Source organism: Mycena indigotica, assembly GCF_014461135.1.
Source record: "Mycena indigotica strain 171206Taipei chromosome Unknown Mind.scaff0010, whole genome shotgun sequence".
Lineage (NCBI taxonomy): Eukaryota > Fungi > Basidiomycota > Agaricomycetes > Agaricales > Mycenaceae > Mycena > Mycena indigotica.
The window spans coordinates 662,073-682,507 of NW_023503009.1; the positions used below are offsets into that span (position 1 = coordinate 662,073).

Consider the following 20,435-nt stretch of genomic DNA (forward strand, 5'->3'; position numbering starts at 1 on the left):
AAATAGATGAGTGCTATCCATTGTCATCGAGACAGCGAGACCCACCGCGAATGGAGCAATGACGCGTCATTGAGAAGTCGCGCCATGGTGCGTGGCTTTGCTGTAGCTATCGCTCTGTCCGTTAAGGCCTCTTTTTCAGGTCGACCTGCGTGTCGCGGCGCAAGCAGGGAATGAGCAAGAAAGAGTATGAAGCCGTTGGTGCTAGGTGGATATTCAGGTCGTCGTCGTCGTCCAACAGCAAGCTTCGGCGAGCCAGAAGAAGCACCTGTCGCTTGTAATTTGGGGGAAGAACGTAGTGTGGTGCCGCGGTAGACACAGGAAAAGGGTTCCAGATAGTATCTGCGACGATTAGATGTCAGAAAAGAGAAGCAGGAAAAAGTCGCACCAAACCGACCACTAGCTGGTCGCCCTGTTGAGCCTATAAGTGCTCCTCATGGCCCAACGTCCGCTGTTATCGACCGTCGAGGCGCCGGTGCCGCATGGCATACACCAGAAACGGCAGTTGGCCTGGACGCAGAACCAGTTACTGAGTTAGCGGGACATTGTGTGGCCGGCTACAACGCACCGGACATCTCGGCGGGTGGATACATGATGAGTCTGGGTACTTGTGCGAAGGGAGGGGCGGATTCTTAAGGCCGGGAAGGTTGTCCGTGGTGGAGGACAAGTGGAGGAGCAGAAGAAGACGCGATGCTTGTCACGTGGCGATCCGCGGTCTCCTTCGTCTTGCCCGCCACCTCCGCTATCCGTCGTCGTCCCTCCTTGATTCCGTAGGGTCCTCAAGGGTACCGCAATCACCTCCCGCAAGCACTGCTGATCATATACCTGCTGTACCTGCTGCTCAGCTGGCTCGGCGCCGCGGCGCCGCTTCGACATTGCTTTCTCTTCTTCAAGCACTGGCGGCGCGCAAGTACTCAGGGACCTCTGCGGCACTGTCTATCAAGCCCCTGACGTAAAACTATCCCTCGCGACAATTCATCAGTGTTTACCTCCAAAATTGGGATGTGCACTGTATAACGCAAGCGGCAACGCCTACAACCCGGAAGAACCAATTGCAATTGACACAAAGATTGGGCTATAGATATCTTTTACTGGCCATCAGGCATGAAATCTAATTCCCTCGCTGGATCTTCGCACTGTCACAAGAGACTAAATGTGGCCTCGCCGTGGCGGACACACGTTGTGTCCACACATCGGTTACTTCTATTTAAACGTGCACGGTGCTGCCAGTGGTGGACAAGAACACCATCGACCGCAACTACTACTTCCTTTCAACCCGTCAACGCAGATGCAGTCCTTCGGTAAGCAATGCTCCTGCCTGCTCAACCGTCTCTGGTCTCTGATCCCTTGCCAGTGAAATATCTTCCTTTCAGCACCACTCGACCGAACGCGGAGCTCGACTTCGAGGATCACATCCACCCCAGCGACCCGCGATGGGCCCAGGTCCACCGGCATGTGTTCCCACGAGATGACCCCCCCTTCTCACCTCGACCAGGGAAGGCCTCTTCGATGTCAAACGGTCATCGGGATGGGCGTGCTGCATTGCTACGCCGAGGGCCTGCCTATCACCACGAGAGCCATCATCCAAGCGCACCGACAGAAGCTGGTCGACATCGAGTACCCAGGATACGACAGCCCACCACTTAAACACGGGGCACTGCCGCACTACCAGCAGATGAATCGGGGTCATCGGGCGAGGGCGAGGGTGAGAGCAAGCGCGAGGTCGAGGGCAGCGCCGTGGACAATGCCAAGGGTGGCGGCGAGGGCGACAGTGGCAGCGATGGCGAGGAAGGTATAAGCAAGATGAACGCTCACTGATCAGGGGAAGGGAGCTTCATTAACATGTACAGTAATTGACAATCAACTTGTATACTTAAATGCTTCAGTCGATGCTTGCGAATGAGAACAGGAGAACAAGCAATAATGCGGATACGATGGTGATTAAAGCGAGTAGATACAGTGCCAAATAGTGTCAGTAATCAATAGCTATTGACGAGCCTAGCTCGTCACAAGTCACACTTTGTCATGATTTCCTATTTTAGTTTCCACTTCCTTTGCTAGTTGCCATTTCCTACCTTAGTTTCCATTCCCTATCTTTCCTGACTTTGTTGCTCATTTTCCATTTGATTTTAGTTTCTATTTCATTTAGCCCTTATTTATCTAGTCTATAAAAGCTTGTTCATAGTTAGTAGCTAGCATCATCCTCCCCAGTGCTTCCCCTCCCAGTCTTTCCCTTCTGAGTTTGAGTTCTCTTTTGAGTTCTTGAGTTCTTGGTGTTGAGTTTCCTGAGGAGTTTGTTAGCTCTGAAGGCACTTGCACACTTAGTCCTTGTTTGTCTTGTGGCAAGCAAGCACGTCACTATATTCATGTCGCAGTAAACTGGGCGTGGCTTCGCTGTACTTTGGCAGCGAACGCCGAACGCACTACTGGTATTCATCTCCGAGAGACTTCACCTTGTTCTACTGCGGAAAGAGTGTCGAATTCTAGAACGTGAATGAACCAGATACTCAACGCAGGCTAACGACTAATTCACCGAAGTCACCCCCTTCCTCCCTCTCCAGCCAATACACACCTTTCGATACGATATCATATCTGTGGTCGACAAATGGGGGCAAACCAGTCAAGTCAGAGGGACTCTGATGTTGAATAGAGCGGTACACACCTCTATTTCATCCACAGAGCTACATGATATACCGCCGCTGGCCCTCCCTGTTCGACAAACGACGCACATGCTGTCCAGATAGACCCCTCCAAAAACGCGCGGAACGACGGCCTTCTGCATGGAAAGGCAGGGAAGAAAGAATTGGGTAGTTGCAGGATGGTACGGGGGAGGTAGAGATACGGTCGATAGCGCCGTACATGCGTTGTCTGTTGCGATACCTTGACGTCTTTTCGCGGGCAAGTCTTGCACGTGACCTCCATTTTGGGACGAGGCCATGGAATGTGTGCGAATATGCGGGAACGGAAAAACTAGAGGCGGGAGATATACGCGGCACCATGCCCTCGTTCTCGAGTGTTTTCGAGTTCGTTTGAAGGTATATAGGCTGTTGGTCAAGCCTTTGCAGGGTAACGAGCAGAAGGGCAGTTGCTTGTCCGATTATGACTGACTCCTCGTCCTGCGCTCTTTTGGTACCGGGGGACACGGTGAATGGCGAGACATATGACGCTTTTTCACGTCATATATTCGAGGCATGACGTTGGCGACGGCAGCTAAGAGTGTCGACGGGGGAGGTGTTTCGACGCCGCTGACAATGTTCTGAAGGACGGAGGGAGCAGAGGTCGTCGAAGGTTTTGGAGTGGTCGAAAACGAAGGCGGCGACTGCCTAGCATCAAGAGATAAGTTATACTAGTAGGCATGCGAGGGCGACTAATTGACTCACCAGGAGGTGAATAAAGCCGGGGGAACGCCAAATAACAGCCCGGCCCCTTGGAAGCAATTCCGTCTAGACTCTACGAGGTGGTTCTCTTCGTCGATACTGCACGTCTGTGGTCTCAGCAGCGAGTACCCCTGGCAAAGACGCGGGCCACGGGTGTGCAATGAGAGTTCGAGGGCCATATCGAGACGGGCCGCGGGGAGCCCCACGTTTTCAGACACCTTACATGTATTAGAATTCGAAACGTTTGGAGGCAGAGCTGGGCATTCACGCACCTGGAGCCAACCGTTCCATCCTCCGCACCACCCCTTGACACCGTTTTTCTCGTTTTCCTCGCCGTCATCGTCATCGAGAATGTTTCTGAGGCAAATAGTGGCCATTCAGCTCGCAAGCCAACGCGTACAGAAAGCAGCAGGTCGCTGAACTTCGAGCACGTTCTATCAGGCAAAGGGTGGCAAGTGGGAAGCAGGAGCGTTGAGGCTGGCGCGCAGGATCGAGGGGAAGATCGGACTCACGTGGCACCATCGGCCCGATCGTCCTTGCTTCTTCTCCACAACAACCATGGCCGCTCGCTGGCCTCCATCCCGTATCGCTCAGCTCTTGCTACAAAAGACCACTAGATGAGAGAACATGGGATTAGACTGTGTTTCTTAGGGTGAGTGAGTCCACTCAAGTTATCCTTCTCGTCGTTCTTACTTGGTGCTAGTCACTCCACGCCAGACTCGTTCCGCGGAGACAGGAAAGCCTTAACTTGGTCGTTTTTCGACCCAGCCTCGACGAAGAACACGTGCTTCGTGGTCGTGATACTCCACTCTTTTGAGTTTGGAGGATAGGCTGCCGCGTTCTTGGTGCCGGGCAGTGCCCGTCTGAGGCGGCAACGGAAGGCTGTTGGGGCACACCAGTAGAACCGTGAACGCTTGGAAGTCGAGTTATGGTGCGCTTTCGGCCCTTAGTTTGTTCGCTATCCTGACTATGTAACGGCTGCTTCTCATCCGTTTCTGCGATAAGGGGAAGAAGACGACGACTTGATTCTCGGCATCTAGAGCATCTAAGCAACGGGAACACAATGCCGTTTGGGCTCCTCCTGCGAGAAGCGCAACTCTTCTGAAGATTGGGGACTCCTAGCTCAAATGGTGAGTGTGGAATTCGTTCTATTACTGTCAACGACCGCTAACTCAAAGGATGGCTTTCAGTCCATGCCCCTGTCTTGCTTTCTCTTCCTAGTATTTTGACAACGCCTTCCCCTGGTACACCCCCACCACCTTCTACGTTCAAAAATGCCACATGATATCAGCCACGGGCAATGCAAGACCCTTGACCACCATCTTCTGCTTCACGGGCAAGTCCATCTTCGCATCGAGCCTTCGGCACGTGCTATTTGAAAGTATCTTCACACTTGCTTGCTGCCAGTGAAGTAGCATATTTTCCTACCCAGTTCCACCGAAACCACTGTGCTGTATTCTCTGACGATACCAATTCTATCGACATGTCTTCTCATTCTCTTCTGTGGGCACATGGTAGAATTTGCGTAGGGAAAGCTTCAGGTTGCGTATCTATTATATCTCTTCCCTCCTCACCACTACATACGACAACCCCACTACTGTACTACCATGTCTTCATTTACCTATTCCTTCTCCATAGCTCTCTGCGCACTCTCTTGTATGCACTAATTCAACCAATCTCTGGTTCCCAAAAAACTAATTTTTTTTACTATCTTTAGCCTTCGACGCCGTGACGCTCGTCATGATCACACACAGACTTTCATGTCCGACAACGACGATTCACACAATGAATTCACAGTGGAGCAGTACTACGCTGAGGCTTCACGCGCACTAGTCTCTCTTGGGTTCCGCGAGCGCCGTCACCCAAACAAGCCGCTGGACTCCATCACCATTACCCGACTCCGACAAGAGGCAGAACAGATCAAGAAAACAATCGATTCCCTGACGTACCGGGCTCCCTCCGGAGCTTCTGTGCAAGATCTTCGCTGCGGTTGTGTCCTCGGCGCCACGAACTCAAGTCGATGTTGCCCTCTTGCGGCTCACTGCGGTATCTCAGCAGTGGCGCGCTGTGGCTATCGCGGACCCGCATTTGTGGACAAGGACCTGCTATTTCATTCGATATAGCAAAAACTGCGATACTCTTCATCAGCATTGAAGAGCGGGCGATGCGGCGGCTGGTGGACAGTTGAGGGAGGGTGCGAAGGAGGGGCAAAAGGCAAGCCAGAAGCACTGAATAAGGCTGAGTAAGGCTCAGCTAAGCCGCTCACCTAAGGCTTACAAATTGTCAAGGAAACGGGGCAACGGAGGATAGCCTCGCGAGGCAATACGGGCAACGGAGGCGGTACAAGGTGACCGCAGCACTGTGACGGAGTGACGGGGGGAAAAGATATATAATAGGCCCATCTTGTACCTAGAAGACCAGTGAATTCCCCTCCCCGCCGCGGCGGGTTTCCCTCACCACTTTGCGCCTCTTTTGATCTGACTAAGCGAGCTTACGCATTACGATTACGATCACGGCCCCGCGGGGGTATTATATCTGTAGCGCCGGCAAGCGGCGGTCCCCGACTCTTTGAATGAAACACATGAAAAACAAACACCAGGATTTGGTATCGACATCGGTCTCTGTGTTTTTGAAGGAGTAATCCATTGTAGCTAGAGTATACCGGATACATACACAGTAATCTAGCTCTAGCGCTAAATCGGGTACATCATATTCACGAAATAGCTTGAATCCATCCAAAAGCAACTGAAATCAGGCATACTTTCTCTCCCGTACCGGCGCTGAGTAATGGTTCCAAGGCAAAGTTTCGATGTCATCGAGAGTGCCAGGAGGCCTGTCAAGAGTGAGAGCGTCGTCGCCAAGCACAACCACCTCATTAGGGATGCCGCCCGTGGCCGTAGCCACGGGTCGACGGGACCCGTCAACGGGTAGCCGTTACCATACCGTCGGGGCTTCTGGTGAAGACCCTGACGGGACGGTTACGGTTCGGGTGTAGGCCGTAACAGCCGTCGAATTACGGCCGCGACGGCCGTTGGTACGGGTCAACGGGTATCATAGCGCAAATCAGCTGTTTACCCACCATTGCAACAGTGATTTGCCGCCGATCTGCGATAACTTCGCAGGCAGCAACAAATGGACAATGCGCCAGGTGCATACCGACTTCCCGACCCCCTCCGCGGTCCCATCGAAAGAGATGATGTAACCTTGTCGCGTCACGCCGGGCCCTAGCCCGGCCTGGCCGAAGGTCAGCATGTCACAGCCGCGTTTCAAAAATGTTGAGGGCGGAAACATTAGTGGGAAGAGGCAAAGTTTTGTAACAAATGTTTTCATCATACAAACTGGACCAAAAAGGTCAAGTTTTCGGGGGAGAAAAATTTATTGGACAAAGTAAAATTTACAAATAGGTATTTTGACGCTACAAATGGCAAGTATTACTACAAATGTTCTTTAGCTACAGAGTCATCTAAAAACATGAGGCTTTTCTACGAGTTTTGAGAACGAGGAAAAATGTATTCTAAAAGGGGAAGTATTGGAATGAGTTTTTCTGCTCGAAAAAGCTCAAGTGTTTTGACTCGTTTTTCGACCCGATTAATGAAAAACAAAACATCTAAGATTTGAATGCGTTTTTTGACCCGGAGGACATCAAGTGTTTGAATGAGTTTTTTGGACCGGAAAACTTTAGGTACTTCAATCCGTTTTTTGAACCGGAAAACAACAAGTTTTTTGGGCTGAATGTGGTGAAATAAAAACTTGAAGTTTTTCCAAGGGAGGGCGATTTCGCCCGAGAGCGCCCGAAATCGCGCGAAAAGCGCTTGATTACATTCATTCATACATAAACGCGGCGGACTGGGGCATCCATGCCCTCCAACATGAGCTCTATCCCCCTCAATACGCCAACTCGGCCCCCACAATCAGCAAACCCAAAGAGTTCTTGATGTTTTTTGCGGCACCTTCGACACGGCACCCGGCGCAGCCATGCCGGACGAAACCACCGATGCACGATCTTTTCTGAACCACGAATCAGCGCCGGACCCAGCGGCAAAGCCTGACGGCGTACCGAACCGCTTCGGCGCGTCGACCGCCCATATGGCTTCCCAGCGGCGCGAACGGCACCGCTCCCACTCCCCCAACCGCTTTTTGTACCGGGTCGTGTACCCAATCTTGAAGGCGACGCGCCCATCGTCGAGGACTACCTCCAAAGCGTAGATATAGCCGAGTTTCGGGTCATTGATGTATATATATTGGTGCCCAATCGTCTGTGCGCGATTGAAAACGGCCTCCTTGAATTTGGATTCGAGTTGGACCCATTCGGCCTTGGTCGTGGGAGCGGGGTATGCCGAGAGGACCTGACGAGCGATGAAACGCGCTTGTAGGTCGAGCCTGTGGTATTGGATGAGGTCTGCAGCGCAGGGGCGCGCCCACAAACTCGACGGCATGAAGGGATAAAGTGGTGCTTGGCGTGACGATGGCGGCGAAGGTCACGTTAAGCGCGAGAGCAGTGGTGACGATGGGTGACGAAGAACGCGCTGGACACGTCGGTCAACGGCGGGAGTGAGGAGCGGGTGGGCGGGTGAATCGGGAACGGAGTAACGGCCCGGTGACTGGCTAATTGACACCGGATCCCAAAACAGTGCGAGTGGGCCGACCGGGAGAACGGGTGTGGACGGCCCGGCGGCCCGATTGCCGGATAAGGCCCGGGGCTTGGCGGGGGCGCGTTTGGCGCGCTGAGCTGGCCATGCCAGCCTATGAGGGGGGCAGAGGGACGAGCTAGTCCGCCGATGATGTCCGCGCCAACGAAAACTAGGGCTAGGGGAGACTCTGAGGGGGGCAGAGGGACAAGCTAGTCTGCCGATGATGTCCGCGCCAACGAAAACTAGGGCTAGGGGAGATTTGCGGGCGGGAGTGTGTCAATTCGTCGGTGGTTGGGGAAGACATGACGTGAATGGGTTGGTGTTTGTCGGCGGGCTTGTCTGAGATCACTAGTATCAGTTAGCATACCACAATGCACTCAAATTGAAGCACATACCTGGAGTTTTCCTCCTGGACGATGTGGACGATTTTTCGCCCGCCTGGACGATTTTTCGCCTACATGCAAATTTTGAGACCTGAGAGGAGAGAAAAATTGCCCAAAGGCTTCGCCACTGCCGACGCGAAACGCGTCCACGAATGCAGGATGGTGACGATTTTTCGCCCACATGGGCGATTTTCGCTGACAGGGCGATTTTTCGCCCAAGTGTCCATCTTGAGGCGGGAGGGGAAGGAGGAAGATGAATGACAGAGCCACCACTACCGCCACTCCCGACGCAGAGCGCGTCCAGGAAGGCGAGGTGGGTAGTGGTTTGTTTTCGTCGATGAGGACGATTTTTCGTCGTCAGGGACGAGTTTTCGCCCTGGTCTGTATGTCGATGGAGAGGGGATGGAAATATGGGAAATAAAGGGAGCCACCACCGCCGCCACTCCTGACGCAGAGCGCGTCCAAGAGGGCGGGGTGGTGAGGAAGAGAAGAGAAGAGGTTTGATGTGACCAGCTTGGTGTCACGATCATGATCAAATCATGATCATCATCACATCTCAACTCAAATGAAAATTTTGTTGTATCAAAGCATTGTTTATTGACAAACACTTACGACAAGTACTACTGAATAACAACACTATGCTGCTGCCGCACGCTCAGTGGCCAAAACAAACAGATTAAATACCTGACGAGACACCTTCAGCTTCTTGACCTCGGATGGGGATTGCTCCTTGAGCCAGCCCTCGCTGTATAAGCTACGAGGAAGGCCAACGGGAGCGGGAGCAAACCCAGGCATCTCAGAGTGTTTGCGGGGCAGGGATTTGGGGCCATGACTTCCTTTTTTGAATCCTTCCACTTCTGGATCCACAAGGCGATGCAGATATTCCGTCACGAACTCGTGTCGCCAGATGCAAAACTTGACCCAAAATACTTCATAACGTTCCCCATTCTTGTCCTCATCCTCACCCAACTCCTCCGATGACATGCCCTCCCAGCCGAGTAATTGAACCATCTGCAAAAGGTGCTGCCAAGCTAAGATATCAGGCTCGTTGTTGAGAATCTTGTATTCGATGGTGCTGCGAAGGGCGTCCCCACGATCGACGAATTTCTATAGACCCTTGAGCAAGAAGACGCCTTGTGAAGAGAATACTGACCCGCGTCTTGGCTGAATTGACACGTTGATTAAACTGCTGCTGTTGATTGGTCTCCAGTGCATGGTCAAGAGCAGCCTGTGCCGTCTCAACTTCCGTCCGTGTCTGGGTCGAAACGTGGCTGCACACTCATCCATTTGCGGCGATAAGTCTCGATCTTGTCGTACACCATCGTCTCTAGCATTGCTGGAGTAACATCGGTGCCTTCCAGTATGTTCCCCCACTTCTTATCTTGCTTGCGACAGACACTTCGACAATCTTAGCCACAATCAACTCGTTCCACCTCGATTCACGGTACTTGCGACCGAAGTCTAGATGCGAGCAGTCTTGTGGGTCTTCGACATGGTTTTCGCAGTTAAGGACCTCGTTTTCGGTGGCAGGAACGTGGGTGAGGAAGCTTTTGATGTTTTGAACCCCTATAAGCTTGTATGCCGCTTTTCGTAAAAGTTCCTGCAATGCCGGAGTTGATCAAGGCCATTGGGAAATAATGAATAAACACACACATGAATGGCATTCTTCACGCTAGGATCTCGCAGACTTGACGACGAAGCGAGAAGTTCCTCTCCCACGAGCTCGCCATCGCTCCCGTCCTCAAACGTGCTGCGCGCTGTCTGCCTTTTTGCGTCTCCGCGATTTGGAGGGCGTGTTAATGGTTGCTGAGAGTCCTGTCCGACGAAGCTCATCCGCCAGGTTGTTAACGATTGCGTCCAAAGTCTCCGGAGTCTGTTGTGAAGGTAGCTGTGGGACAGTCGGAGATTGTTGCGGGGAAGAATCGCTGGGGGATAAACCCAGGGGTAGCATAAGGGTACGGCGATGGTTATGGGGGGTGAGACTGGCCCTTGTACCACGACGCTGCGCTGGTGGCCGCTGAGGGGTGGTTTCCGCCTTCTTCGCGTTGTGAAGTAATTGAAAAATCTCGTTGTCTTTCATCGTCTAGATTAATCTCAAAAGTGTGCACTATAAGGAGGGTAGTTGGCTCACAACATCGCTGGACTTTTGTGTCAACTCGTTGGACTTCTGGGCCAACTCGTTAGCCTTGTCATCCTGGAGGGTGTTAGCCCGCACTCTCGACGAATACAAGTCTACGAACCCGCTCTTGTGTAACTTCTTTCAATTCTTCTGAGCGCTGAGCAAGATCTTCTTGAGCTTTGATGATTTGCGCTTTCAGATTGGCTATCTGGGCTCGCTGGAGTCTTGTCAGTCGGAGTTTCAACGGGTAGATAGGCCGACACTCACCCCCTCCGTGTCATCAACGTCGACCTCCATCGCCTTGTCATACAATTGAGCTTGGACAGTCCTCAAAACGCTTTCCTGGTCTCGAACTGCCGCCGTAAGGCCTTCTACCTGAATCTGAAGTTGCCGTTTTTGCTCCTGAAGCAGTCGATTTTCGGTATTAAGGGCGCGGGCAGCGCTGTGTTGTTTCTCAGCCCGCTCCTTGTAGATCTTGACCGTTTCAACAGCCTATGCAGCGTGAGTCAACAAAACAGTGGGAATCAAAGTGGGAACGAACATCGTCTTGTTGTTTTTGAGACGAGCCATAGGTGTTATATTTTTACAAATGCAACTAGCTACAGCTAGCATAACGGTTGTCAAATACACTGAGCAGGGCTTTTTGTCACATATGTCACATTCCTTCAAAGGCTTATTTTATTTATTTAACACTACTATTATGGTAATTGATGATGGAATTGATGGCATCTAGATAATGTTATCAATGTGGAAACATTTTTGATTGCCATCAAAAGTTTTGATGATTGTAACCAGCTACATCATTTCTGCCCAAATTGGGATTATTAATTATTTTCTATATATATAGTCTTCCAAATTATATAACGGGTCTTCGGCCTGAAGAAAAGGAACTTAACATTCATTTTATTATATTAATACTGATGTTATATCAAAGTTTGATCAGTCTTATAGGGGAACAGAAGACAAATGGACTAACTGCACTCAGGCCTCAGTGGAGCTAGTGGATTTGACACCAGGTTGACTCAGTGCACTCAGTGCAGTTGTCAAATGTGCACAACTACAGGTGTTGAGACGGCCCCGCCGACCGCACGAGCTGTGGAAGGAGCTTGCCCACCGTTGGATTGTCGACGCATATTGGGGGTGGGATGTCCAAGCTGGTTACCCAGCTTTTAAGTGAACGAGCGATCCGCTTTCAGCAAAAAGCAACAATAACGAGGACGATCAGAGCGGCACCACAATAATCGAGCTGACGCAGGGCGCGTCCAGCTCAATCGTTTCCATTGTCCGCGCAAAGCGCGCGCAACAAGGTTGTGGTGGAAGAAAGTAAGGTGTAGATCAAGGTGACGTGACGGTGACAGTGATGATGGCTGGCATATTTTCACACACAATTGTAACCACATTGGGAAATTTCGCACACGATTAGGTACGATTGATTCAAAGTAGACTAAAATTATCACACATCCTCCGATTCGACTGAGAGACTACTAAGGCTACTTGTATCCGAGCTTTCAACCTCAACTCTGTGTGCGGCTTAATAAGAACAACGATGAGCATAAAGATGATAACTTACTTCGCCCGAGCCTTGCCCTTTGCCTTGCCGGTCTTTGCCGTCGGAATGGGCTTGAGGGTCACAGTCTTCTTCTTGGCGGAGGGGCCGGCTTCAATTGTGCTGCCGGCCTTGGCGGACTTGCCCGCCACGTTGCCCGCTGCGGCTTTGTCGGCTTTTGCCGGCCTTGTTCGGCTGGGCACCGAAATCAGGACGGAGATGAGTGTTCAACTGCTCAAGAAGTTCTGCTTTCGTGGCGGCCTCCTTGTTTGCCGCGGTACTCGTGCTGTGGAGACGGTGGATAAGGAGAGCTTCGACTGGCCAGTTGCCCATGTACTTGGCGAGCACCGGAAAAGCTTGCTCAATCTATAAACGGGTTAACTTCGACACCATGCTGATCAGCTACTAACTTTGTGATAGACAATAGCTAGCTGCTGATCGTCCTGGCCCTTGAAGCTTTGTTTTGTGTCGAGATGGAGGCTGGCAAGCGATCGGACTGTGTCCTGTGAAAGATCGTTCAGATGACAAGTAAGACGAAGAAGCAAAACACACTTTGAGTTCCTTTGTAAACAGAGCGCTCTCCTTCCATTCTGCACAGAGGTCCAAGTTCAGTTTTGACAAGGGACCAGGAGGCGGAATCTTCTCAGTTGCCGCGGGCGAAGGAGGATATGTCCCTTGACGACCAACAAGTCCGAGTGGTTTAGTTTTGGCGGGAAGATCGCTAAGACCCTTGGCAGGAAGATCGCCTTTCAAGTCTTCGTGCATCAAAAGCCTCACATTCGAAATGACTTTCGTATCAAGATCCGTGTGGGCAAGACTGAGAACGAGAGGAGGCGGCGGAAGTTCTGTCGCAGCAAACGGGGAGATATGATAGGTGAGTGCCATTTCTTGAGGACGTTGATCATGACAGGCACATATTTTATATGCAAGCGTGATAATACAGAGACAATAGTGGTTGACAAGGTGCTAATAACAAGGGTTGTATGACGAAGCATAATAAGTGACCCAGGTTTATAATGATCCTAGAACGCAAGTGACGCGAAGTTCAGCTATGTTTTTTCGCACATCACGTTCGAAAACCGGTGCATACAGCTTGCGCGGCGAAGCTTCGCGGTCATACAGGTGCCATTCTGACCATGAGTGCGAACGACGACGGGCGACTACTTGCAAGTGGAGGTTTGACGAATTGTTTTGTCCATATGCTATTACTGAGCGAATGGTAGGAAGCGACGGCACGAAGATTTGGGATATTCAAGCGATGAGGTCGGTAACCGTGCCGAACACGGCGGAAACGTGTGGAGCAACAACGGCTCTCACGTGGGCGGTGCATGAAGAGGTCATGGAAGAAGGAGTCTTTTACGGGACAGAGAGAGGCTATTTGGTCTGTTGGACTCTAGCGCTGGATGATGCGGTTCGTTTGAATCCCAAGTCAGACTGATTCCCATCCTGATTACAGTTCCAGGGCTCGTTGAAGGTTGAGCAGACGCAATGTAAGCACATCGTCAAGCCAGCAGAGATTACTGGTATGGCTTGGGACTCCGCAACGTCACGCCTCGCAGTTTGCCACCGGGGTGGAGTTATCCAAGTATACACCTTGCCCCTCAAAATGATATTTTCCGTCGAGCTGCCGGGTGTCGTACCGAGAACCATTGCGTTCGGCCAATTGAAGGGCAACTCGAGGGAAATCATGGTCTTCGGCCTGTACAGTGGCGATGTGTGAGGTAAAGTTGAGCAGTTTGACGATTTACTAACCTTTTTTCAAGGTATGTGCTGCACGATGCTGGCCAAGGAGTGGTGGAAATGGATGAGCCGTGGAATGTCGGAGGTCTCATGTGAGTAATGGTCACGACTTTGGGAAGCAATCTTATCGCCGTTGTTAGTGGCCACGCGGTCGTCGACACGAGAAAAGGGATCGCATGTTTAGACGACCCTTCGAGCGGTGCTAGACTGTATCGTCTAGACAGTTTCAGGCTTGTCAAGACTTTCAGAGTTCCCATGAAGAAGAAGAGGCGCATTCGGAACGTGGCCTTGATAGACGACGCCCAAGTCATTGTTAGCGGCAGCCGACCATGGCTTGATTTATGTGTTTAATCGGCGGACTGCTGAGATGATTGACGAATTAAGGGTGCATCCCAAGGAGTGGGTTCAAACAGTGGCAGTAAGTCGTTACGAATGCTGGACTGGGTCTGAACATACACTTAGGTTGCTGAGTGGGGTCGAGCTTGTACGATCTTTGCAGCCAAGTCGCGCGACCTCGAAGGGCCAAATGCCATTACGGTTTGGGACAAGCAGCTCGGAGAAAGAGAGAAAACTAATGTCGGCTTGCTTGCTCTTCGAATTTTGCTGGAAGTCATTGTCGCGGTTGTTGTAGTTGTTGGGGCGATCGTGTACTCGGACAGCATACGTTTCCCACTTCATCGCATGTAGTAGTCCATTTCAATGGAAAATCCCTTGGTTATTAACGCAGGGCGCGTTCAACAACACTCTGATTCAACAACACTCTGACCAGCCATGGCGCAGTGCGCGCCCAAGGTGGTGGTGTGGATTAGAGAGAAGACGAAGGCTGTGTTGATCGATGGGGTCACGTGCCAACGACGATTCAGACAAGAAGAAATCGGCGGCACTTATTATTGATTGACAAAAAATACAGCACTTATTATGGATTGACAAAAAATACAGGATATGATACAGCTACTGATCACGCTTGACTACTACGGGGGCAACGGTCCAAGAAATAGGCAGAATGACTGGTATGCTTATCAGCGAGAGTCTTGGTTCGCCCATTCAGTCGAATCGCTGATTTCCATTCGTGGGATTTCATCAATTTGGCCCCACCTGCACGCATCCCTCGCAAGCGTGTCTGGAACCAGTGTTCGCAATTAGCATTCCACCAACCCGTGTTGAGACCGGACGGTTGGAAACTGCCTGGAGATGGCCACCATGAGATATACTTGCGTTGCGATAAGTTGTTCTCTGTAAAGTGTTGAATTAAAATGGCCTAGCCAGTAAACCAAGATTACCTGTTGGAACCGAATATACTCCACAGATGAGGTCTATCTCGTCATCTTCCAGAGCACATTGATATAGTCCATCTCCGTCCAGATCCAGAATCTTGCAACTGAAAAAAAAGGTCTTCGTCTGAGGGGTACGACGAAACCAAGTCCTCCACGTTCTCGATTACCATGCGAGCGAGCCTACCGACGAATCCCCCCTGTAGCAGTGCCAATGCGCCACGCGGTGTACCCAGAAACTCTTCCCGGCGCTGAACATAGGCGTAATAGTCGAGTATGTCGCCTTGGTGCTGCTCCGGTCGCATACCGAGTGGTTTGGGCAGGTACGAGCCATCTTTATATGTCGACATATTAGCACATTTGAAACTCGCAGGTCTGCGCCAAGCGGGGTAAAACTCTGCACTGATGCGGGCAAGATGCCTGACAATCTCGATTGTGCTTTGTTTACCCAGTCGAAGGCATTCTACTACTAAAGCAGCATTGTGAATCACGATGTATGGCTCCTTCAACTCGTCAAAGACCGGAGCGAGGACATAAAAAACATAGGATTGCCGCCCGAATTTGCAACACAGAAACCAACCAGCCTTCTTGTTGCAGGACACTTCTACGGTCGGACAAGTCGGACAGGCCAAAAGGAATGGTGTCCGGGGTCTCCTCAACCGTGATGCATTCGAAAAGAACCCCAATGTTGTTCATCAGAATCATCTCCGTAGACCTGCGATTTCCTATTGCCCATTTAACGTCATTGACATTGAAACGTTTCGCGTCATTGGGGGCATTGTTCGCAAGTAGGAATCCATAATGCCGGAATAGCTGGTCCTGGTCGACAACAGGAAAGTAACCTTGGTCTGCAATTTCATCCACTTGATTGTATGCTTTGGCGACCAATGGTATCAAACTATTGACATCGACATCCTCAACAATTTTATGGCCAGGCACGTCTTTAGGGACTTCAAGCGCCTTGCTCGTCGACATTTCGATCGCGGGCAAGTTCCCGTAATCGTAATCTTCGTCGTCATCGATGTCAGAAGATGGTGGTGTTGTTGCTTCGGGGTCCAATTCCTTGGCAAGATCCCATTCATTACGCAGCCCGTCATATTTGCGTTGAGTGGGTGCATAATCATCCCAAACTTCTGCTGCTCTTCTGACATTGTATGGTACACGAGTGGTTATTTCATCTCTGGGATTGACAAATTCCCAGACCCAGACGCGAGTGCGATGTTTCCCGTTCAGAGAAGGGTGACGCCCAGTTGCTGCAATTTGTTCCCGTTGAAGTCGTTCTTGTGCTTGCCTCTCTGTTTCTTTTGCCAGTCGCTGTTCCGTGGATGGCGCTCGCCGAGCCATAAATTCATGGAAAGTCTCCCCTGGTTTCTGCCCGCTGGTTGGATCAACAGCCGGGAAAACCTTCACAGGCGCTTCCGGAAGTGGCCCAGTATCTTCCCAGCCTGGAGGTGCTTGTCTATTTTCCCAGTCCATCCACGATGATGGATCATGAGGTGGAGAATCATGAGTTTGCCTTTCCGCTGGAGTGAAGTGAACACGAGAAGGCTCGGGAGGGCGTTGGAAGAGATTGGGGCGAGGGGCTTTTGGCAGTGGACGTGGCGGAGGGCGAGCAGGTTCAAATCCTTCGGGAGCATTCCGCAAACTCGTCCAAACAGACGAATGGATGTCCCACGGACTAAACACCACTTCGTGGAGCCGCATTTGCAGATACTCGACCTCCTGTAAATCTGGTACGAGTCCTTTGTCGATTAATGCTGGAGGGATAGGCTCTGTGAAGGGCATTTGATTTCCATAGTAAAAATACAATGGTACTGGTAAGCGGCCGAGTATGAATGGCAAAAGCCAACGAATATGACGAGGAAGACGATGCTCTTGGTGGGATTTGCTCTCGGTAAGGTCAATCATGCCGCCTAGACGTCTGACGCGCATGTCGCCGACGACTGAATCTTGTAAATTGTCGAGCCATTGAAATGACACGCCTGCTGCCCGCTGAACGGAGCTTCTCCAGTCGCTGCCATGAGAGGACGAAATGCATCGCGTGAACGGAGAGCAATTCGGATTGCATCCTCGCGCGCGTACGGGCCATTCGGAGAGTGTAGCCATATTGAAGGGGCAGTGGGAATGTCCACACCATAGAGTCTCTAATGTGGGTCTCTATGAAGTACCACATTTTCAGATACATTTTCCGAAAGTGCGCCTTCGAGGTGTGTCCACTCGTCGATCGTCTTCTGCGTCAGACCCCAACGCTCTATCCTCCGGGGACGACTGGCAATCTCGACATCGTCGTCTGCACGTTCGACAATTACGGTTCGGGCTGTTATGTCGAGACAGCCGAAAATGGGCCCTTTAAAAGGGTTGTTGACGCGGCAGAAAGAGGAGGAATGGATAGCTGGGATGAATCCAACTTGGGCGTTCGAAGTCACCTCTTTGAATTCTCGAGGAATCCGGCAGTGGCGCGCGGTCTTGAGATGGTATATCCAACATAAAATATGGGTCCCCGCAATGGACGCCCGAAGATACCTTGGGCGTTGCGGAAGAAACCATCGAATTCGTCCAGCTAGAGATGTGTCAGTGTAAATTCAATAGAGAATTGGTCCAGAAACATACCTTGGGGAACATTGGGATGGTCGATGAGCGAAATTTAGACATGGCTGTTTGCCAACCACGGGGGAAGATTCAAGACGCTGCGCAGTGCGCGCACACGTTTGCTTCTGTCCCAAATTCCTAGCGATGAACCGAAGCACAGAGCGCGCTCTCGGATTCCTCGGTGGTGATGGTCCAAGTCAGAGTTGTTTTAGATTCGTGATCGCAGTCACTGTTCTGAATCACGACTCTGAGTCGCGTGCAAGTCGCGTCAAAGTCCCGTGCCGTTAGTCACCATCAGTCACGTCACATCAAGCGATTTTCTTGCTAAGTCCACCACCACCGTTGGGCGCGCTCTGCGCCATCGGTGGTTGGTCTCGCGTCTGGCCATTGTTGGGCGCGCTCTGCGCCAACAAACCACGGGCTCATGACACCGCGTCGTTTCCATAAGGGCGAATCACCCTGAAGACGTCGGCTACTTGCTTTGTCCTGAGTCTTTTTGTCTCGAGGATTCAAAAACAGTATCGCTGTCCTTCGCTTCCACCCATCTTTGCTTCGATGAGCAACAGTCTCACTCAGGCTACCCCCAATCCCCGTGCTTTGCGCATTAGTGCTTCTGGTTCTTGTAAGTTTCTGAACTTTGTCCTCCGCCCATTCTAACCGTTTGTTAGCACACTATGTTTGTCACCACTGCAATACTTGTAGTGCTTGTGGCTCAGTCCCCAACCCGCTCGTTCTTTCTGGCTCAGACTCTCGCGCCGAACTAACGGATTGTAAGTGTCCTAAAGTGTGGTCTGTGCTATCGTTGATCCTCCTCCAGATCATCTCCTGCCCAAACTTCCCAAACTGCCGTTCGCATTTATGGTCCTGCTTTTTTTCATCCTGCTCATCATGCGGGTGAACTGGCTCCTGCTCGTCATATCTTTCGGTGTAACGTATTATCCTACGTTGGGGTGCATGTGAACTCTTTGGAATAATAAATCACCCTTTCCATTGTCTTACATTGTGTGAAAGACTTGGCATACTCCACCCACTTTGTCCTGGACGTCTTGCGTCTTGACAATTCCTCCACATATGCCCCCAGGTGGTTCTCGATACTACAAGTGTTTAAAATGCCCATTGAACGACGACAACGCGCATTTCGAGGAGGTCACCCGGCGTGGCATACATAACGCCGAGATTTCCGCCCAACGGGCCCTTAGGGACCTGGACAGGCATGCCACTCTTGTAATGGGGCTTGTTGTGTCAGACGACGGTCCCAACGTCAGAGGACAACAACACTCCAAACTATTCAGCCCTCGCGACGAATTTCAAGACTCACTTTCTCGTGTACCAGTCCAACTCAAGGCGCCTTCGTTCCAGGAAGCTACAATCAGCCTGAAAGCTGTAGCTGTCCCACCAAAACGCGAGCCGCAAACAACCCGAAAAGAGCGCCGACAAATTACCCTTGTTGAGCTGCTTGGTCGCCTCCACGCAGCGCACGAAGAGCTTGATTTTGCCCGGGTCATCTATGATGAGTCATCAAATGTCGATGCGACGAGAGCGGCTTTGGATGCTGCAGCAAAACTGGTCGATGAAGCGGGCACAACCTTGGCAAAACAAAAGGCTGCGAGACGAGCACGCGAACCTGAGACCCAAAAGTTGTGGGACGATGCCTATGCGGCAGCCTTGAAGCTCGACAAGCTTGTAGACTGTGTTGGGGCTCTTCTCCCTGAGTTTGGAGCAGTCGCTGTGGAATCTCAAGTATACGATACCGGTAAGTCGTCGATCGCTAATCTTATAACCGAGAAACCTCATATTCCTTTTTGCAGCACATCATTTCGAGGATCCAGTGGGAGACATGAACGTCTTATCCCAAATTCTCATCCTTCTTGCTGTTATTGCCAACATAATCATGGGCTTGAGCAGGGAGGCTGTCAACTTCCTCCTCGACGTTGTCAACCTGGTCGTTCCGATAAGCATGCAATCGTCGCCGCCGCATGAGTTGACAGCTGACCAAGACCACATCATCTCCGAGCTTCCCAAAACTCTCGAAAGTGCATTGCAATCGTTCCAGCTCGAGCCTAAAACCCGAATTTTTGCTGCTTGTCCCGAATGTCACCACACGCACGATCCAAAAGTGAATCGACTGACCAAGGAAGCAAATTATCCGAGGCTTTGCCAGAACAAAGTGTTCCGAGACAAACACGGGCCGGCGATGCTCTGCGGGACACCATTGCTCGAAAGTCGTCAAGGCAAAGAACGCCCAATCAAGCCTTTCATTTATCCCGAGTTTAAAGATTACTTGGCGGCAACACTTTCCGATCCCGATGTTGTTCAAATGTGCAACAGCGCCTGCGACAAAGCTTGGGAAGCAGTACATGCATGCATGGATACAGATGGGAACAAGTCCGCCGAACGAGTCAACAACATATTTGAAGCCGAGTTCCTACGGAGCTTCCCAGGTCCGGTACCCGACGAGCTTTTCATTAACCGAGGCGGTCGAATGAGACTGGCTTTCGAAATACTTATCGACTTCTTCAATCCACACGGCTTAAAAAAGCAAGGCAATCACGATTCTGTTGGGATTATGGCTGTCGCCAATCTTAACATCCCGAACATCTTCGATACAAGCCGGAGTTCTTGTGGCTCAGTATCATCCTCGGCCCCAAAGAACCAAATCACGATCAGATTGGCTCTTATATGCGTCCTTTGGTCGACGAATTTGTTACGGGCTGGAAGGATGGCTTGAGTCTTTCCCGCGTCGGCGGCACTGACGATGCTGATGGGCCAATTCATGTCGATA

The 20,435-nt window shown here is 51.2% G+C and overlaps 2 protein-coding genes across 2 annotated transcripts; one reads left to right on the forward strand and one right to left on the reverse strand.

Moving 5' to 3' along the window:
• Positions 1-1,150: 1,150 nt before the first annotated feature.
• MIND_01117700 (uncharacterized protein) lies at positions 1,151-1,644 on the forward strand (the record flags this gene model as incomplete). The annotated part of the gene is made up of 2 exons (XM_037367738.1): positions 1,151-1,298; positions 1,352-1,644. The coding sequence occupies 2 exons, from the start codon at positions 1,151-1,153 to the stop codon at positions 1,642-1,644; spliced, it is 441 nt and encodes a 146-aa protein (XP_037215570.1).
• Positions 1,645-3,094: 1,450 nt separating this feature from the next.
• Positions 3,095-3,751, reverse strand: MIND_01117800 (uncharacterized protein; the record flags this gene model as incomplete). The annotated part of the gene is made up of 3 exons (XM_037367739.1): positions 3,095-3,320; positions 3,378-3,592; positions 3,647-3,751. 3 exons carry the CDS (start codon positions 3,749-3,751, stop codon positions 3,095-3,097), a joined length of 546 nt encoding a protein of 181 aa, XP_037215571.1.
• Between the last annotated feature and the right edge of the window lie 16,684 nt (positions 3,752-20,435).